At 38.2% G+C, this 23566-nt stretch overlaps 1 protein-coding gene across 2 annotated transcripts in view; it reads right to left on the reverse strand.

The window, feature by feature from the left end:
* RAB2A (RAB2A, member RAS oncogene family) overlaps nt 1–23566 on the reverse strand; it is a 75085-nt gene that overhangs the window by 38233 nt on the left and 13286 nt on the right. For both annotated transcript variants that reach the window (XM_059901939.1, XM_059901938.1), the window contains exons 2-3: nt 7982–8053; nt 2232–2299 (exon numbers count right to left, since the gene is read on the reverse strand). In XM_059901939.1, coding sequence (XP_059757922.1) covers nt 2232–2299; nt 7982–8053 — 140 coding nt within the window. The remainder of the gene's footprint in view (nt 1–2231; nt 2300–7981; nt 8054–23566) is intronic.

The raw sequence follows: 23566 nt of genomic DNA on the forward strand, positions 1-23566 counted from the left end.
GTATCTTTTCAGCACTTCCAATGATCCTAAAGTTGCTTAGACAGAATGAGATAGATATTTCACATATTCATTCAGTAAAATTTACCAAACATTGCATCAACCAGTATAAACTAAGAATACAAACAAGGCACAAAGTTGAATAAGACATAGATGGTTCTTTCCCTCATGATGCTTATTCTGAGGAGGGTAAATATGGGAACAAAAAAACTCTGATAACAACGGGGTAAGAGCTATAACAGAAATATGCATAAAATCTTAAGGGGACAACCAGCTATCCCATGGGGGTCAGAAAGGCTCCACAAGTATTGATATCTGAGCTAGTCTTAAACAGAAAAGGGGGAAAAAGTACTTCAAGCAAAGCAGGTATTTATGCAAAGTACAAGGTATGAAAAACATATTTATTAAAGAATAGCAAGTAGTTTGGTTCACACTACACTGCAGGATGTGTGTTGCCCAAGTTTATTAGCTAAGGAAGCAAGTTGGTTTATGTTAAAACAATCACGTCTGAAAAAGAAGTGAAACTTTTAATACAGAAGCAGAAAATACTTCCTTTTGGTTAGAGATCATTTATTTTAAACCTTTAGGAAAGAAGGGACTGTGCATATTTTACTTTTGTCTTGCATGGAAATGCAGTTTTGAAGTCATATCGCCTCAAAGAATATAAATCCAGAAAGTTATGAGGTGCTACTGGCTGGGAGGGGAAAACACTAAGAAATGGTAAAAGCATAAATCTTTACTGCAAAAAGAGGAAATAAGAAAGCATAAAAACACAGAGTCCAATGTATAACTCTGGGACAGAGCAAGATAGAGATTTGGGGTTTTCCATTTCAAGGATGATTGTGTGATGCATGGGAAGGATCAGCCTTCAGAAACTTGCTTGGTCTTCTTGCGAATCCACTCTGTGAGACTGAATATTCTTCAAGGTGCCTTCCTTCAATAATGGCTATTAAAGGTGACAGGTGAGACACTAAGACTGCATGATTAGGAAAAAAAAAAAAAAAAAGACCGGGTATATGATGATAAAATTCCCCATATTTTATATTTCATTTACTAGTTTAGAGAGATGCTCTTTGTAGGAGACCTTTTGGTTTTTCTCAACTGGGGTTCTGTGAAGAATTAAGTCCTAACTGCCCTAAGGTAGTGGTACTCAAAGTGTGATCCCTGACCCTGGGGTGTCCCTGAGTCCTTAAGGGTCCATGAGACCCTCCACTTCCCAACTACCTATTTGTGTGAGGTTATATTTTCTTCATATACTTCAACAAAACAACACATAAGACTCAATACAGGGGCAGATATGAGAATCCAGCTGTCTTCTACGAAGCAGACAGTAAAGAGATTTTTCAAATGGTAACAGAATGGCACTCTTCACACTGGAAAAATATAGTTTTTTTGTTTTGGAAAAACAGTTAATTTCCATAAAAATTGCATCATTTATCCTAACATACAATGAGTTTATTATGGTTATTCTACAATGAATTAATCATTAACTATTTAATAAGTTTCTCAGTTTTAATTTCTAATATGGTAAATACTGATAGCTATAAGCCACAGAAGCAAAGGCTCTTTGAGGTCTTCGCTAATTTTTTAAAGTATAAAGGGATTCTGAGACAAAAAAGTTTGGGAACCTCTACCTTAAAGCATCCATTGTATATAATAAAGTAACTTGTCTTTTATGCATAATACAGGAAAACAAAGAAAACAGTCACTCAAATCATTTTCTGTGGTTCAGATGAGAAACTGCCATTAAAACACTACATAACAAGATATGTAATAGGCACTCAATGAATATAAATGACAGAATCAGGAACTGGAGCAAGGTAGCTTCAAGTGGTTGGAACTAAATCATACTTTTAAAATAAATGAATAAACTGTCAGATCAAGTTGACTATCGTATTGACATTTACGTATTTTACTTCTTATGTGTATGTTAGACATACTGCTTGTTTTTCTTAAAAACATAGTTTCTAGAGCATTTCTGTTTAGATCCCCTAGACTGAGCATTCGCTCAAATATGTTCACCAAAACCTGACACCTCGGGTACCGCTGTTTGAAAACACTGCATAATAAAAATGAATCTTTTCTGGTACCACATTTTCCATCATGGCTGCAGGGGTGTTGGTGCCTAACAGACCATAACAGGCATAAAATAACATTAAAACAGAACAAACGTATAATGTAATTTTATAAAACAACTTTATTGAGGTCATCCAGTGTATTTTTGCTATACTTACTGTATCCCAGATCTGAAGTTTTATCTGTTTCCCATCAATGGTTATCATTCGAGCACCGAACTCTACACCTGAATAGAACAGAAAATGTTTTGTTATACAAACTAGTGGGAATATATTTCACATTTAAGGATTTTTTTAAAAAGGCTGTCTATTTCTAGCACATGTTATGCCAAGTGATATGCAGATTAACAAATACAGCTCCTATCCTCAGAAAATGTATAAGCTAAGGCAGAGGCTAAGGATATAATTAAAACACTAAGATATCTGAGTCCAGTATAGTCAAGAAACCAACTGTGGTCTTCATGTTTTGCAGGCTCTGTAATATTTAAAAAATCTAGAAATGAGATGCAAGAACCATAATTATTAATCACAAATATTAAAATTTCATAAAAACTATTAGTGTGGTATAAAATTCACTAAAACGGACAGATGAATTTCAACATCATCATCTTGGTTCCCAGCATGGGTTATCAACTAGGAAAGAAATCTCCAAATCCACCCACTAGAGATGACCATTGTTTAAACATATCTTCAGACATTGCTCCATGAATAAAATACACACAGAAGTATACAATTTTATATAAATGGGAACACATAAATGCTGTTCTGCAATTTGCTTTTCAGTCACTGTGTCATCAACATTCTTCCGTACCACAAAGTATCTTTACAAATCAAAAAATATATAAAACTATACTATTGTTTTTGATGGCTGCATAATATTCCTGTGTGTGTGTGTTATCTCTATATATACACACATTTTATTAAGTTGGTTACTCTACTGCTACAAATTTTGGTTGTTCTCAAATTTTCACTAAGTAGTTGATGCTGAAATGAATTTTTCAACTTATGATTATGATTTCTGGCAAATTACAGGAAATAGGATTACAGGTCAAAGGGAATACAAACTTTACAATTATCAGTTGACTACTCTGGCTTTTTTCCCTGCGTATATCAGCTCTTTTGAAAGTACTCATTTAATCATCAAAATAGGAGGAGGAGAAAAGGAGGGGGTAATTTCAGAACAGCAAACAACTGTGAAGGCGACTCTGCAAGAAGTCTATCACTCACATTATACCACATCATTACTGCTTGGCGTGTGTTCTATCAGTATTTACATCAGAGTCAGGGTGAAGGGAAGACACACATGGTCCCCAGAAACCAGATGCCATCCTGGCAGAAAAACAGCTTTTCGTTAGTTGCCCAGGAAAGGGCATACTGCCCAGTGCCAGGATTCCATTTCAGCATCTCCTATAATTCCCCCAACTGTGATTAGGAGAGTGAGTACAAAGGGAACTTAGCCTCCCAGGATACGTAACTTGATGGAGTTTCTACTCTATATTTTATTACTTATTCCATCCTAGGGGCATAGTCAATACAAAGAAACTAACGGTATGTTTCTTAGACTCAGAAATATGGGAAAGCCAAAGAAAAGGGACCTAGGAGTCATGATGTACTAGAATGAAAAATGCAAAACTATAAAACTATGTCATATAAAACCATTACAGTGTTTACATATTTATCTATCTACATGCATTTATTCATACATACTGTGTGCCACAGGGTGGGGGGCACCCAAAACAACCATCCACCAGCTTACCATTAGTGACACGAAAACGAGTAGCTGAGGAAAGAAACTAGTGACTAAGTATGGGACAAATGTTCTTTGAAATATCCAGTATTTAAAAGGAATGTTCTAAAGTAGAAAATTCTACACATCAGCAAGATAGTTGACAAAATGGAGGCCATTTCATGAATCTATTGTTTATAGCCACAGAGAGAAATCCTATATTTCCTTCCACTGTCATGGATGGGTTTTTAACCACAATCCAAAAACATCTGCATGGCTCAATGGGATTCAAGATTTCTTAAATCCAATGCATAATGTCAAATTTGGTGAAAAACAACTGCAAATTAGAAACAGACCCTTGACTGATACCAAGGGTGGGCAAGTAAGGGCAAGCAGATGCCCCTTCTCTGGAAATGGCATCCTGGGCGGCGGGATAAAGACACTAAAACTGACTGGCAACCAGTCCATCATCTGCTGTAGGACGGCTGTTACGGTCTCTGCTTCCTGGCCTCTTAACATGCTTCATTCCTGCCCGTTCCCAAGTCCACGCCCCCACCCTCCTGTGGGTTCTATATGAAACTCCATATATTCCCTTTCCTTAACTTAAGCCGTAACTGAGTTTTGGTATATTTATCACTTTATTCAAAGTAAATACACAAGAGATTACTGAAGCTTAAAAAGTCCTTAAACAAAGATTTTGCCCCTAAAAACATACCCAATTTTAAAAACATGTTACATGAAAATCAGGATTGGTTCTAAAGCAGGTAAATATAATAAGATTGCTATTTTAAATCCACTTATTAATAGGGTCAGGACAGAGAATAAAAAAACAAGAGGCCAAGAAACTAGTTAAAAGGCTACTATATTATCCAGGAATGAGATAAAGAATGATGATAAGAAGATAAAGAATGGTATACATCTCCAAAGAAAAATGACAACCACTGTTGATTACTGAAAAACTATGATTTCTGTTTTCCTATCAAGTGAAACAGAAACAAAGAATTCAACTTCAGCCTCAAAAACATTACCTCTTTCCCATTTACCTTCTCATAACTGGGTTCAATGCAGGTTTTACCTTTGTATTCTATGTGGCAAAAGAAAACGCTGAAACCTGAAGCGTCCTGAACTCTCAGAAACAAACAAGAACCCCAAACCTCATACTTCTCTTCTGGACTGTAAAAAATTTTATTAAACTTTTCCCTTAAGTATATATATGCTTGAGAATCTCATTTAGAAAGTTTTCCTTATCTTTTTCTTTTTTTAATGGGATAAACCATCATCCCCTATGCCCTTGAGGCTCTCTTCCCAGATACATTTTCAATTAACAGCCAATTTGGCTGCCAGAGAAATTATCTGTGGAACCAACGGCCAGGCCCCATTTACCTGACACAGTCAGGGAGTGATGCTTATTTTTTCCACATATGTTAGTCACTTTCAACCTTCCAGGACAAAATACTCTGAAGGTAAATACACACTTTCTAAGTTACCTCTAGATCATTACCATCCTTGTGGAGTAAGTACTTGCATCCTTGCACAGTATCCATTTACTGAGCATTCACTAATCGATACCTACTAATTGTGTGACCCTGAGCAAGCTAAGTTATTAAATCTCTTCTGTGTTTTAGTTTCTCTTATTTGTAAATGGTATTAATGATATCCATCTCATAAATTTTTTTCCAAGATTAGAAGAGTTATTACATACGTGGAATCTAAAAAATGATACCAATGAACTTATTTAAATAGAAACAGACTCACGGACATAGAAAACAAACTTCTGGTTACCAAAGGGGATAGCGGCGAGTGGGCGGGGGGAGGCACATAAATTAGGAGTTTGGGATTAACGTAAACACACTACTGTATATAAAATAGGTGAACAACGAGGACCGACTATATACCACAAGGAACTATACTCAGTATCTTGTAATAACCTATAATGGAAAAGAATCTGAAAAAGAACATATGTATATATGTATGTATAACTGAATAACTTTGCTGTACACTTGAAACTAACATAACACCGTAAATTAACTATACTTCAATAAAAAAAAAGTTACTACATACAAAATAAGTGCCTGGCACACAGTAAGTATTTGGTATGGGTCCATTGTTATTATTATTTTATATTATACCTTCCTCTATTCATCAAGCAAAGTCAAGTACACAGCAGAATCAAGATACTGCCTTATGCCTATTTTAGCAATCATTCCAACGTTCCTTTAAAAAACATGTGCTAATTACCTTCTAAATTGTTTTTAGGTCAGAAAAATAAATTCTTGTGATGGGTGTCACAAGGTATAGTAGTCAGGGTCCAACCAGAAAAACAGAAACCATACGTAGGTATTTAAAACAGAGGGGATTTAAAGTAGGGAACTGGTTACATTAAAGGCAGGGCTGAGAAGCCCAAGGAGCAGAGGGTAAAGCAACCCAGAGATTAGGAACAGCCGGAAGCTGCTGCTGTCCCTAGGCCAGGGGGCAAAGAGAGAAACCAGGGTTCCCAGAGCCCAGGAGCCAGACCACCAGTGAGCCTGTCAGGCAGGGGCTGCGGCTGAAGCCACGGAGGGCACACAGTTAATCCCAGCAGAGAGGGGAGAAGGGCCTCAGCTTCTCTTTGCTTTTAACCTCCTAACTCCCAGTGCCCGCATCAGCGAACCCAGAGGGAAGCCAGCTGGTACAGTTACTGGGTTACAGTTTTCTAAAAACTCCCTCTGGTGTACTCCCCCTTACAAAGGCTCCCACAGGTAGAGCCTAAGCCGATTTCTAACAGCAGTGAGGCTCAGGCCCATGCGCCCAATCAGGTGTGCCCTAACAACTAGAAATTTACACGAAAGCTTCAACGAAAAGGAAGACACTTTTGTCTAGTACCCTATATGAAAAACAACTGGCTAGTTGTCTCGGGACCGAATCATGCCTAAGAGATGGCCTCAACGTTCAGACCTACGGAGCAAAGAGCAGATCCTACACAAAGATGAGCTCACCAAAGTTACGCTGCATCATGAGGATCGGCATGAAAGAGCAGTACCTGTTTTACCCATCATTATTGGATATAATTAAAACCATCAAAATGAAAATGGAATCTGCATGTTCTTATTGACAGTAGCCAGTAAGGAGAGATTTTAATGTATCTACAAAGTACATGTGGCTTGGTTGAATACTATTAACTGATCTAATAATTTCATTCATAAACTCTATCTTCGATTTGGTATTTTAAAAATACACAGGACATGAGAATCAACTTGTTATGAATAGTGAGTTAATCATATCTATAGAACATAAGCAGTCACTGGCTGAAAAGATACATTAAGCTATCAATTGTAAAGTTTAACTAGATTTCCAGTTACCTTGTTTCTTCATGGTTGACTAATCTCTAATTGTTACTGGGCTACAGCCATAGAAGAATAATCTAGATTCTTTAGCTTTCAGGGTATAAATATAATTTTTTTAAAACAGATAAGAACCCTGAAACAGTATGCTTAAAGTTTTTAGTTTTTCACTTAATTTTATACTTTTGCATATTAATGAATAATATCACTAATAATAAAAACTAGTGTCGCTAATAGTAATAACAGCTAATATTTGTTGACCATTCCTTACCAGTAACTGTCTCATTTATTCTTCACAATTGAGGAAACTAAAAAATGCTTGATGGTAGTTTTTCTCAATTAATAATTATAGGTAAGCCTAAAGCACTTAACCATGTTGCCAGGCACTGTTTCAATGCATCATATTTATTAACTCATTTTCTGTTCAGAATAATTTTGTGAGATGGTTACCACTATTTTTCTCATTTTACAGATAAAGAAACTGAGGCATGGAGTGGGAAAGTGGCTTGCCCAGCTAGTCAGCAGCAGAGCCCTGATGTGAACTCTGACAAACTGGTCCAGAGTCTCTGCTCTTAACCCCTCCCTATGATACACTGTCTCTCAATCAACTGTTTTATCATTAAATACAATCAAAATCAAGTATTAATGTCTTGCTGCATTCCAACCACTTTTACAGAGTTGGGGAATATTATTTTTACTACACATACTTATATTTTTTAAAAGTGATGGAGACTAAACTCTGTACAGCAACAAATCTAGTTTCATTGATTTCTGACTCATCACTGATGGAATGAGCCCTCTAGCACATTCCATTTCCACTACCCAAAACTTCTAAATGCTTCTCATCTCTTTATAAAACTTACCAATAGTAAGGTCATGTACTGGCTGAAACCTCTTGTCTGTAAACTGTAGCAATAAGCATGATTTACCAACACCTGAAAGTTAAAAGAAAAAAAATTTAAGGGAAAAAGTTCACAGAAATTAAGAAATACTTCATAAGAGTACTTGGAAAAGAGGCAGCTAGGGTTTCTGGTGCTTTGAGAACAATCTGCCATGATTTTTCAGTGCTCTCATTTCTTGGGGAATTAGAGGACTGATGATTTGGGGAAAGGTGTTGACCAATCCAAAACACCCTTTTCATCCTTTTGCATTCATTCAGCATTTCAATCTGAAAGATGAGAGTGGCAGCAACTCCCAGAGACGACCAACCAGGTCCTCCCAGCAGCCTCTATACCACAGGACTCATGCAGTGAAGTGTTCATGCAGTTCTGTTTTTTCTGTAGTAGTGAAAATATTTAAAAAACATAGTACTTTCCTCTTTTTATAGTTTATTTTATCTTAGTCTCCTACAAACAAACAAGTAAGTGCTCAGGATCTACTCTTCTGGGAAAAGCTGCTCACTCTTATCTTCTGGCTGATCCATTTCAGGATCGACTCTAATCTGAATTGCATTCCTTCACTCTATTACTGAGGTCTTGAATAACTTCCAAATTCCCAAATTAAAGGCAAATTTCCTATATACATCCTACTTGCCCTCTGAGGAGAACTGAATATTGCATACCACACCACTTCCTACTCACTTTCAGGCCCGTAACCTCACACTAGACCTAATCTGCTTACTTGGTAGCATTCTGCACTTACAAAACACAAAGGCAGTCATCATTTATTCATTCATTCACTTACTCAGAAAGTCTTTATCGAATGCTAACTGTGCACCTGGAAAACTGATACGCTTCCTTCCTTACAATCTAGCTCAGGGAGAGAAATGTAACAGAACGAGTGCGCAAATAATCTATATGAACCGTAATTTGAAATAATTATAATGACTGCCATTTGAAAGAAGAAAACAAAGTTCTATGAGGAAGAGTAACAAAAGAGGCTGAAGGGCTGCAGAAGGTCTTTCTTAAGTGACGCAAACTAAACTGTTCAATGTCTTCTAGATTATCCGCTCAATGAGAGAAGGACAACGAATACCTTGTCACTTGCTGCCTGTCTTAAGGCAGAGATAAGTCACTTAATAATTTTGCTGAATGACTGGCCCTACTGTCAAATGCTATAATGATTGTCAAAATGCCCAGTAACAAATCAAATACATGGTCTACTCTGTGTGTGTGTGTGTGTGTGTGTGTGTGTGTGTGTGTATGGTTGTGTTTTAGGAACTATTTTATTTGTTCAAAGTTTTTTGAATGTTTTAAGATTCTAGTTAACTGAAAATAAATTGGAATTTCACAACATTTGACCTTGGTTTTCTTCTCTTTCTTTTATCCACAATTTCTTTTACATTACAAAAGGCACAAACTCATTAGATTTTTAACACCCTTGAATAACCTTTCAGATCTAGGAGAGAAAGAAAAGAAATTTTTTTTTTTTAGTTCTTTGTGTGTTTTTTAAAATTTTATATTAGAGTAGAGCCAATTAACAATGTTGTGATAGTTTCAGGTACACAGCAAAGGGACTGGGCCGTACATATACATGTATCCACTCTCCCCCAAACTCCCCTCCCATCCAGGCTGCCACATAACATTGAGCAGTGTTCCCTGTGCTCTACAGCAGGTCCTTGTTGGGTATCCATTTTAAATATAGCCGTGCGTACATGCCAATCCCAAACTCCCAAACTATCCGTTCCCCCCATCTTTCCCCGTTGGTAACCATAAGTTCATTCTCTAAGTCTGAGTCTGTTTCTGTTCTGTAAATAAGTTCAGTTGTAACAGGAAATTATTATTTTTTAAGTGTTAAAGTACAAAATAGGTGAACAACTGAGATGTGAATCTTCAGTTCTGTTTTTTAAAAAGAGGTTTTATTTCTAAAAGCACTTTTAGGTTCATAGCAAAATTGAGCAGGAAGTACAGCAAGTTCTCATATACTCCCTGCCCCAGGGAAGCACAGCCTCCTTCCCTATCAACATCCTGCACCACAGCGGTAACACTGGTTACAACTGATGAATGTACACTGACACGTCATCACTTAAAGCCCTCAGTTTACATCTGGGTTCATTTTCGGTGCCGTCCATTCCATGGATTTTGACAAATGTATAATGTACCCACCATTACGGTATCATACAGAATAGTTTCACTGCCCTAAAAATCCCCTATGCTCTGCCTATCAGTCCCTCCCTCACTCCTAGCCCACTAATCTTTTTACTGTCTCCATAGTCCTGCCTTTTTCTGACTGTCATATAGCTGGAATCATACAGTATTTTAGCTTTTTCAGATTGGCTTCTTTCACTTAGCAATATGCATTTAAGATTCCTCTGTCTCTTTTCTTCATTTCTATTTTTAACATTCGAAATTTCCCCATATGGTATAGAAAAAAATTATAATTAGAAATCACAAACTTTATTACTGAGGGACCTAAAGAATCATCTCACAGTCTGGTAATCATTTAAGTGATACAAGAGCCTGAAACCCTTTTCTTACCTCACAACAGAGTATGGATTGCTCTAGCAATAACAATACCACTTATTCTGACCAAATACTGACTTCACTTTCAAGACACCATATTCTTTCTTCAGGTAATCAAAGTATCCTTCAATGCAGAGAACATATCCAAGTGCCACTATGGTGTTTCCCAAGTCTCCTTAATCACCTATCTGTAGATCATTTGTCAGGATCGGTTAAATTTATAGGTAGCTCATCTTATTCAATATATGTTGACTTCTACTATTTTAATTCTGGATAAAATACTTTGGGTTTCTGGCTCACAATCACCAACACTTTTCCAGATTGCCAAATTGAATTAGCTAGTCTTTTTCTCAGTCCTCAATTTATCTGATCCAGAAACAGGATCTGTTTATGCCCATAGAATATTTCCATATAGTTTATCTGCCTACAGCCTCCTTGAAAATGATCGTTTCTGGCTTTATCAGGCTATAACCACCTCCTTGGTCCCTTAATTCTGTGACAACTGCTCTTCTTCTTCCATGCAAGCCTTAAATACTGGAGGTTTCACCACCATCTCATATTTGGTTATCTTTTCTCTTTAGCTGAGAGAACTAATCCAGTTCTATAGCCCCAGCCTACACCTGTAAATTAGTCAGTGATTACCAAATCCATCTCTCCAGCCACCATCTTAATTAATTTCACTTTTATTATATCCAACTGCCTACTGAACATGTCCACTTTAATTCCTTCAGGGCTGAAACTCAAACTTCCAAAACCTAATCCATTCCTTTTCATTTTCCTGCCTACCATCCTTCCAACAATTCAGAACAAACTCAGCATCTCCTTCAGTATTTCCTTATCTCTGGAGTTGGTTCCCAGTGCATCACACCAACAAGAATATCACAGTCATCCTTAATTCCTCTTCCTCCTTTATCATCTACAGCTAATGGCTCAGCAATCTCATCAATTCTCTCAGAACCATCGTGAATTCCATGCTCTCCCCTCCTCTTAATCCTCAGTGCTCTAGTTCTGGTCCTAGACATGATCTTTCTGCCTTTAGCCTTTGCCCTTTCTCCAACCTACTTGTATAAACCTCTGTGAAATTTTTGCTAAAATGCACATGATTAACCCGCTGTCATGGAATACTGCTTAAAATATAAAATTCAAGCCCTTCAAAACAGTAAACAAGGTTCTTTGCATTTAGGCTGAAAAACTGTTATTCCAATAGATCATATTATCATACTACAGTCTAGAGACCCTAGATTTAAGCATAACACACCATCTCCTGTCCTCTGAAATGACACCATGTTCTTCCCCGGTATCTCTTACCAAGGAACACTTCACTCCTTGGCAACTCTAAACTCATGCTTAGAGATTCCAGCTTAGGGAGTCCTATGCCTTCTTCACTAAAGCGTTCCTGTTCCAAAGATTCTACCAATCCTCAGGCAGAACTAATGGTACATTGGATTTCCGTAATATTTCATTTATGCCTCAAAACCCTGGTCAGAATCCCAGCTCTGTCACTTACTAGCTGTTAACATGGGGCAAGTACTTGACCTTTCTGAGCTTCAAAATCCTATCTATAAAATGGGGGAAACTCCTACACTTTGGTGAACTGTTGTAAGAATCAAATGAAATAAATAAATGTAAAAGGGCCCCTCTACAGTGCTAGTTACCTGTGTCCAGTTCCTAAACATTCTTTGAGCTATTTAGGACATGTGCCTTTTTCTATATGCATGATATACTTCAATAAAAATAACAACATTATGGTCTTTCTGATGCATCAGCTTGCCTAGAGCCCTCTCCAGTTATTCAAAGACTAATCTGGGTGTTGCTGTGAAGGCATTTGGTAGACGTAATTAAAGTCCATAATCAGTTGTGTCTGGTATAAGATAGAGGTCCAGTTGCATTCTTTTGCATGTGGCTGTCCAGTCTTCCCAACATCATTTAATGAAGAGACTGTCCTTTCCCCCACTGTGTATTTCTGGCTCCTCTGTCATAAATTAATCGACCATATATGTGTGGGTTTATTTCTGGTTTCTCTATTCTGTTCCATTGATCTATGTGTGTTTCTATACTAATACCATACTGTTTTGGTTACAATACCTTTCTAATATAGTTTGAAATCAAGTAGAGTGTGGTGCCTCCAGCTTTGTCCTTCTTTCTCAAGACTGCTTTAGGTACTTGACCACTCTTTAATTAATACAAATTACTGCACCTAATAATGCTGCTGTTAGAGTTCCTACCATGAAGTCACCTTACCTTCTTCCTTTACTCAGGGTCCAACACACTGTCCTCAGCAGGACTCAGTGTTGTGGTGAGAACTGACTATCTGACTACCACATCAATGCCACATGATTACAAGTAACACTCATTAAAAACGCAGATTCGTAAAATCCCACCCCACAGATTGATTCAGTTAAGTCTTTGGTTAGGCCCAAGAATCTAATAAACCTCCCAGTGATTTTTTTTTTTTTAGGAAACGGGTCCTTCTCCACAGGAACACTGGCATAAGTGCTAGGTATTCTACTGAAGTTTATTTTCCTAGTCCTAAACCGATTTCCACCAACTTCAAGATAATTTAAAAAAACTGATGATGGCTCCATTTTTAAAATAGTAAGACAAATAGCTTTAATTTAAAAGATGTGGAAAAAGCAAAAATATAAAAGACCAATTCCTAACTACCGAAGTTTTGTCCAACTGTCATCCTGAAATCATGGCTGCATACTGTCATCTACTATACTGGGTTCTCAAAAAACAAAATGTAACGAACCACGAATGAATGACCTATCCTCGTAACTGAAAGTAATCCACTGAAGAGTAATATGTTTTAAAATCATATCAAAGAATGGACAGACCTCAAATACAGATCATACAGAGATATGGCGAATTGGTTTAAATGTTAGTAGCTTATTTTGCAAACACAGAAAACTGTATCCTTTGTGCTAACACTCCAAATCGAAAAACCGGTGACACATGAAAAAATAGTAAAGTCTGCTGCTCTTTTTAAACAGAAAATTAATAAACTCAGCATAGACATTAGAAAGAATACAAGCTTTACAGTTGTAACACCAGTATTCAAGTCCACCTGTATTATTTCATAACTTGTGACCTCAGACAAATTAGTTACAGAAACTAAGCTCCATTTCCACATCTGTAAAATAGAAAAAAGAAAACATGGCATTCCTACTTCAAAGGAATATCATAAGGCTCAAATGCAAAAATTTTGAATTTTGCAAATTCAGAAGTTTCAATAAAAATGTTAGAGGATTCTTCAGGATGAATACAGCTGAGGAGCAAAATCTCCAACCAAACTCATCTGACCTTGAGTTCAAATTTTTAGATATATATATTTTCTAAAATTAACTGAAGAATATAGTCACAATCTATAATTTTCTTTTAAATAAAATGACTTCAGAGTTGTTTTCATGCTGCTGGTTTTCCAAACATCATCCCCCTCACATGTACGATAGCAATCCTCTCAATTACTGCAACTAGATACTGATCTGGTGGCTTACTGTAGTGAGAATGGCTCCCAAAGAGATATGTCCAAGCCCCAACCTCCGGAACCTGTGAATGTGACTTTATTTGAAAAAAGGATCTTTGCAGATATAATTAAGGATTTTGAGATGAGATCAGCCTGGATTCAGGTTGGGCCTAATTCCAATGACAGATGGATATGCAGGAGAGAAGGCCATATGAAGACAAGAGGCAGAGACTGGAGTTATGCTACCACAGCCAAGGAACACCGAGAGCCACCAGAAGCTGGAAGCAGCAGGAAGGATTTTCCCTGGAGCCTTCACAGGGAGCATGGCCCTGCCTATCCCTGGATTTCAGACTTCTGGCCTCCAGAACTGTGAGAGAAACAGGCTTTTATTGTTTTAAGTCCTGAAACAACTTTCTGATAATTTGTTAAGCTGCGCTAGAAAACCAATGCACTTATCAAGAGTAATCTTGCCTTCCTTTTTCTCCTTAGATTTTTACATTGCTCGTCTCCCAGTCTTGTTGACTTCGTCTCTAATAATTCCTACTGTAATCAATAAAGAGACTCAAACACCAGAAATATTAAGAGTGAGTAATAAGGGAAAAAGGAAGCAAGGAATACAGAGCATTTATTTGAAAAATCTCTCAGTGAAGGCTAGGAGGGTAGGAAAGAGATAGTCACTCAAAAAATATTTATTAAGTACTCACTATATTCCAGGCACTGAGCTTAGTAATAAAGAAATTGAAGAAAGTTCTCAAGAGGACGTAGCTTTAAGAACGTAAGACATCTTTTCCTCAAAACTGGAAGGTATAGAAACAAATACTCAGACAAGGCTGAAAGACTTGCTAAAGAATCAATAAAATGAAAAGGAAATAGGAAGATGTGGAGAACTAGTCCTCCTTCCCTTGATGCAAATCATCTACCGTCGGGGCTTCCCTGGTGGCGCAGTGGTTGAGAATCTGCCTGCCAATGCAGGGGACACGGGTTCGAGCCCTGGTCTGGGAAGATCCCACATACCGCGGAGCAACTAGGCCCGTGAGCCACAACTGCTGAGCCTGCGCGTCTGGAGCCTGTGCTCCGCAACAAGAGAGGCCGCGATAGTGAGAGGCCCGCGCACCGCAATGAAGAGTGGCCCCCACTTGCCACAACTAGAGAAGGCCCTCGCACAGAAACGAAGACCCAACACAGCCAAAAATAAAATAAATAAATAAATTAAAAAAAATTCAAATCATCTACCGCTTTTATCTTCGTTTTACAATATTAAAGTACCCCAAGTACTAAAACACTTTTTCTGAGATGAGACCAAAACCATGAAAATGAGTAAAGCAGACAACCTCAGCTGAAAGTCTCTGATTCCTTAGGCTAGTACTCCTTATACATCAGGCCTCTGCACATATTTATTTAGCATACTTTAAGAGCTCTTTCTCCAATACTCAGTGACTTTTTGTCCACTTAGCTAACAGCTACTTATTTCTAAAACTCAACTCAAATGCTGTAGCCTCTAGGAAGCTTCCACAGTGCACGCCTACCTTCACAAAGTGAGTTAGGTATTCTTCTGACTCTTAAATATGGAGACTTCCTGGCTGTGTGTGTATATAACATAATCAATATAATTGTCTGGCTTCCGGGAAAAATACAATATCCTCTGCTGTAAATTCAAGAGGAAGGAACACTGCCAGGTTTCTGTGATCTCCCTCACCCTGTGTGTGGCATGGGCTCCAGGAACCACATCCAGACCTGAGCTCAGACCAACAGATGAAGAAGGCAGGCCTCACTGAAGGATAAAACACAGGCGTAGAAGAGCTCCAACCACTCTCTTTATTCAGCCACTGGGGACTGCAGAAGCCTTAACCTGGCACTTTCTTTCTTACCCTGCATTCTCTATGAAACCTCCTCCCCAGTTTGGATTTTTTCCTCCTTAGGTTCTACCTCTGTTTTCTGTCCCAGGATCCCATCCAGGACACCACATTACACTTGGTTGTCGTGTCTCCTCAGGCTCCTCTTGGCTGTGATAGTGTCTCAGACTTTCCTTGCTTTTGATGACCTGGACAAAAGTCTTGAGGAGTACTGGTCAGGTATACTGTAGAATGTGCCTCAGCTGGGATTTGTCTGATTCTTCTTCCCTGTGACTGACTAGAATACGGGTGTTTGGGAGGAGACGACAGAGATACAGTATGATTTTCATCAAAAGGGTACATACTATCAACATGACTGATGATTGCTGATGGTAACTTTGGTCACCTGGCTGAGGCAGTTTGCCAAGTTTCCCCACTGTGAAGTAATCCTTTTGCCCTCCCCTTTTCCTACTAGACCCTTTGGAAGGAAGTCACTGGGTAGCCCGATCCTCTAGGCTATCAAAGTTTTAACCTCTGTATTCTCTGTATGCCTGGTTTCTCTTTGTATGATGTCATATTTCACCTCCCCTGACATCCAGTCTTCTGCCCTTCTATAATGTTTTAACAGTATCATGTGTTTTCGTTACTTTTATATTAAAAAATATATGAAAAAGAGCTCACATTTGGAGTATGTACTCGTCTGAGATGGAAAAGTGCCTGAAAATGTTTTAATTTTTTCACTCCCTACAACATCCTCCCCTAAATCCTGTTAATTCCAACTGTCACCAGTATCCTCCTCTTCATTTTCACTACCATTGTCTTAAATAAGGCCTTCATTACTTCCTACCTGGACCACTGTAGTAACCATCCAGCTACACCCCATCTTTCTAATCTGTCCTACATATGACTGCACCAGAGACGGATGAGAAAAGATAGAAGGATTACATTTAACATCTAGTATGTCTCTGCCGCTGTATTACAACATGAATATATATAGACATATACATACACATGTGTATGTGTGTGTATATACACATTTAATTTCTAATTTAGTCGTAACTCTAGTCCTGTACTCTTTCCTTTAAAAATTTCAGTATTTTCTACTGTCTACAGAATAAAGTTCAAACTCTACCTTAACCTGTCACAACCTAGTACCTACCTAAGTCCAACATGTCTAATGAACTTATCTTTCCTTATTTCCACTAACTGTCTGACACAGGGTCTATACTACGGTTAAACTGAATGGTTTACAATGAGGAAAGTACAAGGTATGGCACTTAGCAGATGTGTAATAAACAACAACTACCTTTCTGGTTTTTTCCTAGCTTTACATTTTGATTATTTAACATTTTTAATTGTCTAAACCCTACTCATTTTTCTAGAACCAGCTCAAATGCCATCTTACCCTAAGTTTTCCGAGGAGGAAGGCACTCTGGACCCTATGAAGTTCCAAGCTTTCTCCAGGACCTCAATCAGAGCCCTTATGACATTCTACCAGCACTGCTAGACTAAAAACCCCTTAAGGGCAGGGACACACTTGATTCACTTTTTAAATTCTTCTTAGAACTGTATTTTACATTTGGTAAACTTTTCCTGTTGCAGCCTCCTGCACTGCAACACACACCACCAGTTTAAGAGATAAATACTGGACTACGTTTGGATCCTGTGTGTGACGCTGGTAGAAAAAGTTGTTTCAGGTCTCTAGGCCTTGTTTGCTTATTTGTATAATGGTGATCATACCATTCACCTTATTCAGAAGGCTACTGTGAGGAATAAAAGAAACAGCATGCAGAGAATAAAAGGTAACACGTCTGTGCTTCTTCTTCCTTTCCCAGTACGCAGAGGCAGACCAACACATCATCCCATGCTACAGCACAGTACTCTACACGTACGTTATTAAGCACTTCTCACATTAAACTTTTATTATCAGTTCACACATCTACCTGCCTCCCTTGGGGGCGGAAAATCACTTTGTTCTGTGGCCTGGCTTAGAAAGCAGATGCTCAGTGAGTGAAGAGAATGTGTATCGCATGCTCGCTGAAAAGATCACAAAATGACACACTTGCCTTTTCTACTTAATGACAAACTTAGTCTACATTTTAAAAAGTCAATTTCTCAAAAAAATTTTTATTCCCAATAGTGGCTTTTTCAGATAGAAAAATGATGCTAGAGAATGAAAACGTGACTGCATGAAATTAAGAACTGCATCGCTAATAGTAACTGCCCCTAATTTAAGTGTAATTTCCCTTTGAAAACATCAGGTCTCTAGCAAGTGCACTGGTGTGCCCGTTATCAGACAAGGGCCTCCTGCTCCAGACCCTCTCTGGCCTGCTGGAGAGACGAGGACGTCTCTCCCTTGACAGCTGGCATGACAGGAAGTGCCATCGGCAGAAAGTAGCACTCCAGCTCTCTGTGGCCACTGGCCCCCAGCGCCCCTTCAGGCTGCTTCTCAGGGGCTCCCAGGTGCAGCCCCGCCCCACAGAAGGCTTCCCACAGCTTCCCAACCCATCATGGCCCTTCAAGTGCAATTCTCGGCCACCAGGTGGGCCTCAGCTGCAAGCCTCCAGAGAGGTCTGGATGCCAGATTTGTTTGTTCCTTCCTTCCTTGCTCCGCCTCAGTCTTAGGGGTAGTGGCTGTGCCCTTTACCCGCTGTTGCTGTACTCTTAGAGTTCTCTTACTCTAATCCCACGTTAGAGTCAGTGCTTCCTTACACCAGACCTTCCCTGTTCAGACTCCTGTGTGGTTTCTGTCTCCTAGCTGGATTCTGACTGACAGAACTCATAAGGTTAGAATACATGCTTCATTAAAATAAAACAAATTCAACTTGGTTAAGTCAAGGATTTTTTTAAACATAAGCCGAGTTTAGATATCCTTAGGAAAGACCTAGTTTGTGCAATATTTTCACAAAAACAAAGCTAGGTGCAATTTACATTTTAAAAAAATTGAAAAATAAAATGGAGCATTTGCTAATTTACATAGAGAATAAACGACAGAATATTAAATTTAATAGCAAGTAAGACAGCAGAATGTGGTTAAAAATAGCATCTCTTTCCTTTTTTCCTCCCACTCTTGGGACTTTCCTGAACTAGTTTGTTTTAATGGTGGAAAATGGCTTAGAGTGAGAAGAATCAGAACGAAGAAAACTGAAGTATAACTACCTCTCAGAATCTCAGAATGTCTCAGTACGCTGGAACCAAACAGGTCCTCTGTGCAGTGTTTTCTAAACATTAGGCTGTAACCAGTTAGGTCATGAAATCAATTTACTGGATTACAACTAGCATTAAAAAAATGAACTAGAACAAACGAGCAAATATTAGACTGTATGTACTAAATAAAGTTAGGATGAGTGCTGTTTGGAAACTATTGTTTTAGACATATATGTGCACTTACACACATATCTGAACCCTGGGTTGCAATGTAATATGTTATTGCAGGGTGTAAAAAACAAACTTGGAAATTATTCTCCAGCATCTCATCCAATCACATATCCAATGAAAGAACCCATCCACAATATTTATGTTAGTAAACACGGCAAGACGAATCAGCCAAAGAATCTAGAATACTTCTATTCTCATTTGATGAACATTTACAAGAACAGGGATCAAGGGAAAAATATGACTCAATCATCAGTTGGCAATTTAACATATAAATAAATAAATAAATATACCTTGCATACCATGAGTCATCTACTAGGTGACAATTCTATTACATAAACCTCTTGGGCAAAAAGATCTTTCAAATAGGTAAAATTAGGATGACCCTGTATCCTGGTTTGCCAGGGACAGGCTTAGTTATTCCTGGTGTCCTGATACATTAGGGATCAGCTTGGACGATGAATTATATGGTTTCCCTAAAGCGCTGATTCTCAAAAGTTTGGTCCCCAGAACAGCAACATCAGCAATCTCTGGAAACTTGTTAGAATGCAAATCACCAGCCCCGCCCCAAACTTAGTGAGTCAGAAACTTTGGGCTGGAGTCCTGAAAGCAGTGTTTTACCAAGCTCTCCAGGTGATTCTCATGCGCCCTAAAGTTTGAGAACCACGGGCCTAGATATAACCAATTAAAATGCTGGTTTCAGTGTCTCATCCTCTTTAGTTTTCCAGCTACACAACTGGTGTGACGCCATTACATGCTTGGTATAACAGAAAACAGTGAAGTATGTTTCACCTCGGTACAGGTTAAGTTCAAAACAGGGTTATCCTGGTTTCCACTTAGTATCTTTGGCAATTCCCCAGCTTAGAACAGCTAGACTACCTGATACCTGCCAAATACCCAAAGGACATGCTTCGCTATAGACGAGTAGTTTTTACTGCAGCTATGGAGTTCTACAATTGAGTTTATGCTAACATACTCTTGTCTTAATGTAAAATATATGCCTGACTTTTGACATTTTGAAGGTGAAAATAAGCTCCCTCTTCACACACAATCTTATCTGACCATAACAGTAAGCCTATGGCATCAGTAAAGCAGGAATGATAACTTTTTTTTTTTTTTTGCCATGCCGTGTGGCTTGCAGGATCTTAGTTCCCTGACCAGGGATTGAACCCAGGCCGCGGCAGTGAAAGAGCTGAGTCCTAACCACTGGACCACCAGGGAATTCCCGATAACCTCATTTTAAAGATGAAGAAACTGAGGCTTAAGTGACATGCCTCAAGTTAACACAGTAAGAGGCAGAACTGAAAGTCAGAATCAGGTTTTTAAATTCCAAGCCATATTTTTCCACTATACTATCCAACCTCCTGAGTTTGTTCTTCTCAGATACATATTACTACTTGCAACCAATACCTCTCCTAACTAAAAAGAAGATATCTCACTTCCCATGTTATTAGCAGCAATACTAAGAGGAAGAAGGGAAATGTTCTATAAGCTAAATGACTCTGACAGAGCAGAAATTTAATGAAGGAAAAAGGTTTTAAAAAAAATGAATATACAACTTCCTCGATGTTGACTTTATCCCAAACAACAATGTTCCAGTGAATATATCAGGTATATTAACATACTTTAATCTGACCATTTTCCTATCCTTTCATAGGTAAAGATTCCAAATAAGAACTACAGCATCTCAGAAATAGATTTCAATGAAGTAGTTCAAAGAGGAAACTTTTTCATGATGCTATGGGAAGGAAGAAGGTGTCTGCATGTAAATGTACAAAATAATTACTGTACAGTAAGTTTATTGTACATGATCTCTAAGTAGTACGTTACGATATAAATGGGTACCAAATTAGAGGCCGTAAGCAGAAAGATCTATTTCAAGCAGCTGCCAGATTAAACTAATAAGAAGTATGTGATAACAGTAACTAAATCAAGCTGCTAAACCCCCAAACATAGACTTGGTATAAGTCGACAAAGGTAATGTTGAGACTAGCCTGTTGAATTTAAGTACATGAAATATATACCGAGCTCAAAATTAAATATTCTTTCTAAATTCTTACTTTTAATGGAAGGTGATTTGTGACCTTCCATTGTGGTCACATGGGACCTAGGCTGAGCCAATCAGATGCTCCTGTTCAGAATTTGGAATCTTGAAGGAATACTTCAATATCAGGGACCAACAAGCGAGAATCCACGGTGGCTACAGAGGAGGTGACAGACGACTGGCAATGCATCAGCATCTGCTTCAGCAGGAGTTTGGCTGTGCCTTGCCTTCCTTGGTTTTGTCATTTCCAAGCTTGATTATATTGCCTTCCTATTAACTCTATGGAGCGTCCAATCTTTACAATAAAATCCTCCTCTGCTGAAGTTAACCACTGTAGGTGTCTGCTGTTTGCTACCACAGACCAGGACTAACAGAATGAGGAACTGACTGAACTCGTAACGGTTCAGCTATGCAGGTTTTTTAAAACAATGAGACAGATTTCTATGTGATGATATGTGAAGACACCCAAGATTTACCCTGAGGTGAAAAAAATAAAGGTATAGAACAGCACAATTTGTATAATCATATTGGTGGGATTGGGACACACACACACGCAGGCTTAAAGATGTACAGAAAATTTCTAGAAGGATACACAAACCATTACTATACTATGTAAAATGGTGGAGTATTTAAATTTTCATTTTTTTACCATAAGTATTCATCATTTTTACCATAATAAAAAATGTTTTTCAAAGAATCTATTTTAGCATCAAACACTATATAAGCAATACTTTTTACTGGCCTCAGCCAGTGACCTCCATAGTGATGTGGCATTTAAATAACTAGCAAAACTTCTAGTGTGACCAGAAATAGTTACATTAAATATTGGTCTGCTAAGAAAATTAGAAGCCTGCAAGTAAAATAATGTGTTGTGAAATAGAAGATTTTGATTTCCTTTTTTAACTCCTAAAAGCCACTAAAGAATAAGTAATCAGCAGTTCTTTTAACAAAACTTACTCATGGCTAAGGCTCAAAATTCACATATTCACGCTCAAATACAGTATGATTTTTCCATTTCTCAGGTAAATTCTCCAAGAAAGGAAACTCTAAGCCAGAAAGGACGGGGGAAAAAAAGACCAAGAAAGAAAATAAGGTTAAACGGTGGAAAGACCTCAATAACTATTGTCAGAAACCTGCGTGAAGGGTTGAAATTTATCCCATTTAGAGACGGGGAATAAGGCTTCTTCTGTGAAGCTGTCCAGAGGATACAAAACCGACTCTTGAAACTGCACCACACAACGCTCTTCACCGTATATGGTCCCCAGATTCCTTCAGTCTTCAGCTCCCAGAAACCCTGACAAAAACTCTACACGGCCACACTCCGGATCATGTTCCTGGTATAAAGTCATCTGCCCTTCTTGGTGAAATAAAAGACTGAGGAGCTCAGCTCAATTCTCTGCTCTCCACACGTAACAAATACAAAAATAGAGGCAAAAGTACAAACTGATTCTATGGGATTATTAGATGCAGAATTTCTCAAACAAACGAGACCATGCCTGATCAAGTCACATCTGATCTATCATTTGTAAAATGTGGCCAAGAGCTATTTAGGATTACTGTGAGAAACATATGAAAGCCATAGAACAGTATTCAGCATATAGTAGGTGCTCAATAAATGTTTACTAAAAATCTGAATCTGTCATGAGCCACTCACTCCAGTCAGAATGAATCTTCTCCATGCTCCTTTAGTACTCTCTGTACATACACATCTCTATTACATCATCTTATAATCTCTGTGGCAAATTGGTCTCCCCTCTAGGGTGGGGCAGTCTTGTTCACTTTTCTAACTCCAGCACAGGGAATGCTCACATAGTATCTTACATTTCTTTAAAAAGAGAAAAAACTTCAAATCCAATCCCCTACTGTTTGCATAAATACTATCTTCCAAGCCCTAATGTGTCAGTCAAACCTCTGCATGAACAGCCTCAGTAACAGACCAACTCACCACTGAACACACTCTTTCCATTTCACAGGCAGTCTTCTCTTCCTGGTCCTGGTTCTGGCCACGAAAAGCCACAAAGGGTAAGTTTAAGCCCTTTTTTATACAACAGTCACCTAAGTTATTTGAAGGTCATTATTATATTCTCCTTTAAGTCTTTTTTTTTTTTTTTTTTTTTGGTTAAAATGTTTCAGTTATTTCAACCATTTCTAAAATGTCATGGTTGACAGAGACCCTGACTGGTCTCTGAGCACAGACTCCAATGTGCAGATATCCCTCTGAAACAAGAGTTTCCATAAGCGAATTGCAGTTGAGTCCTGACAGAGTACAACCATTACCTGCCTTGTTTGTACATCACACTTCTACTAACCTAGAGTCACATTCATTCCTT

Source organism: Balaenoptera ricei, chromosome 17 (genome assembly GCF_028023285.1).
Source record: "Balaenoptera ricei isolate mBalRic1 chromosome 17, mBalRic1.hap2, whole genome shotgun sequence".
Taxonomy (NCBI): Eukaryota; Metazoa; Chordata; class Mammalia; order Artiodactyla; family Balaenopteridae; genus Balaenoptera; species Balaenoptera ricei.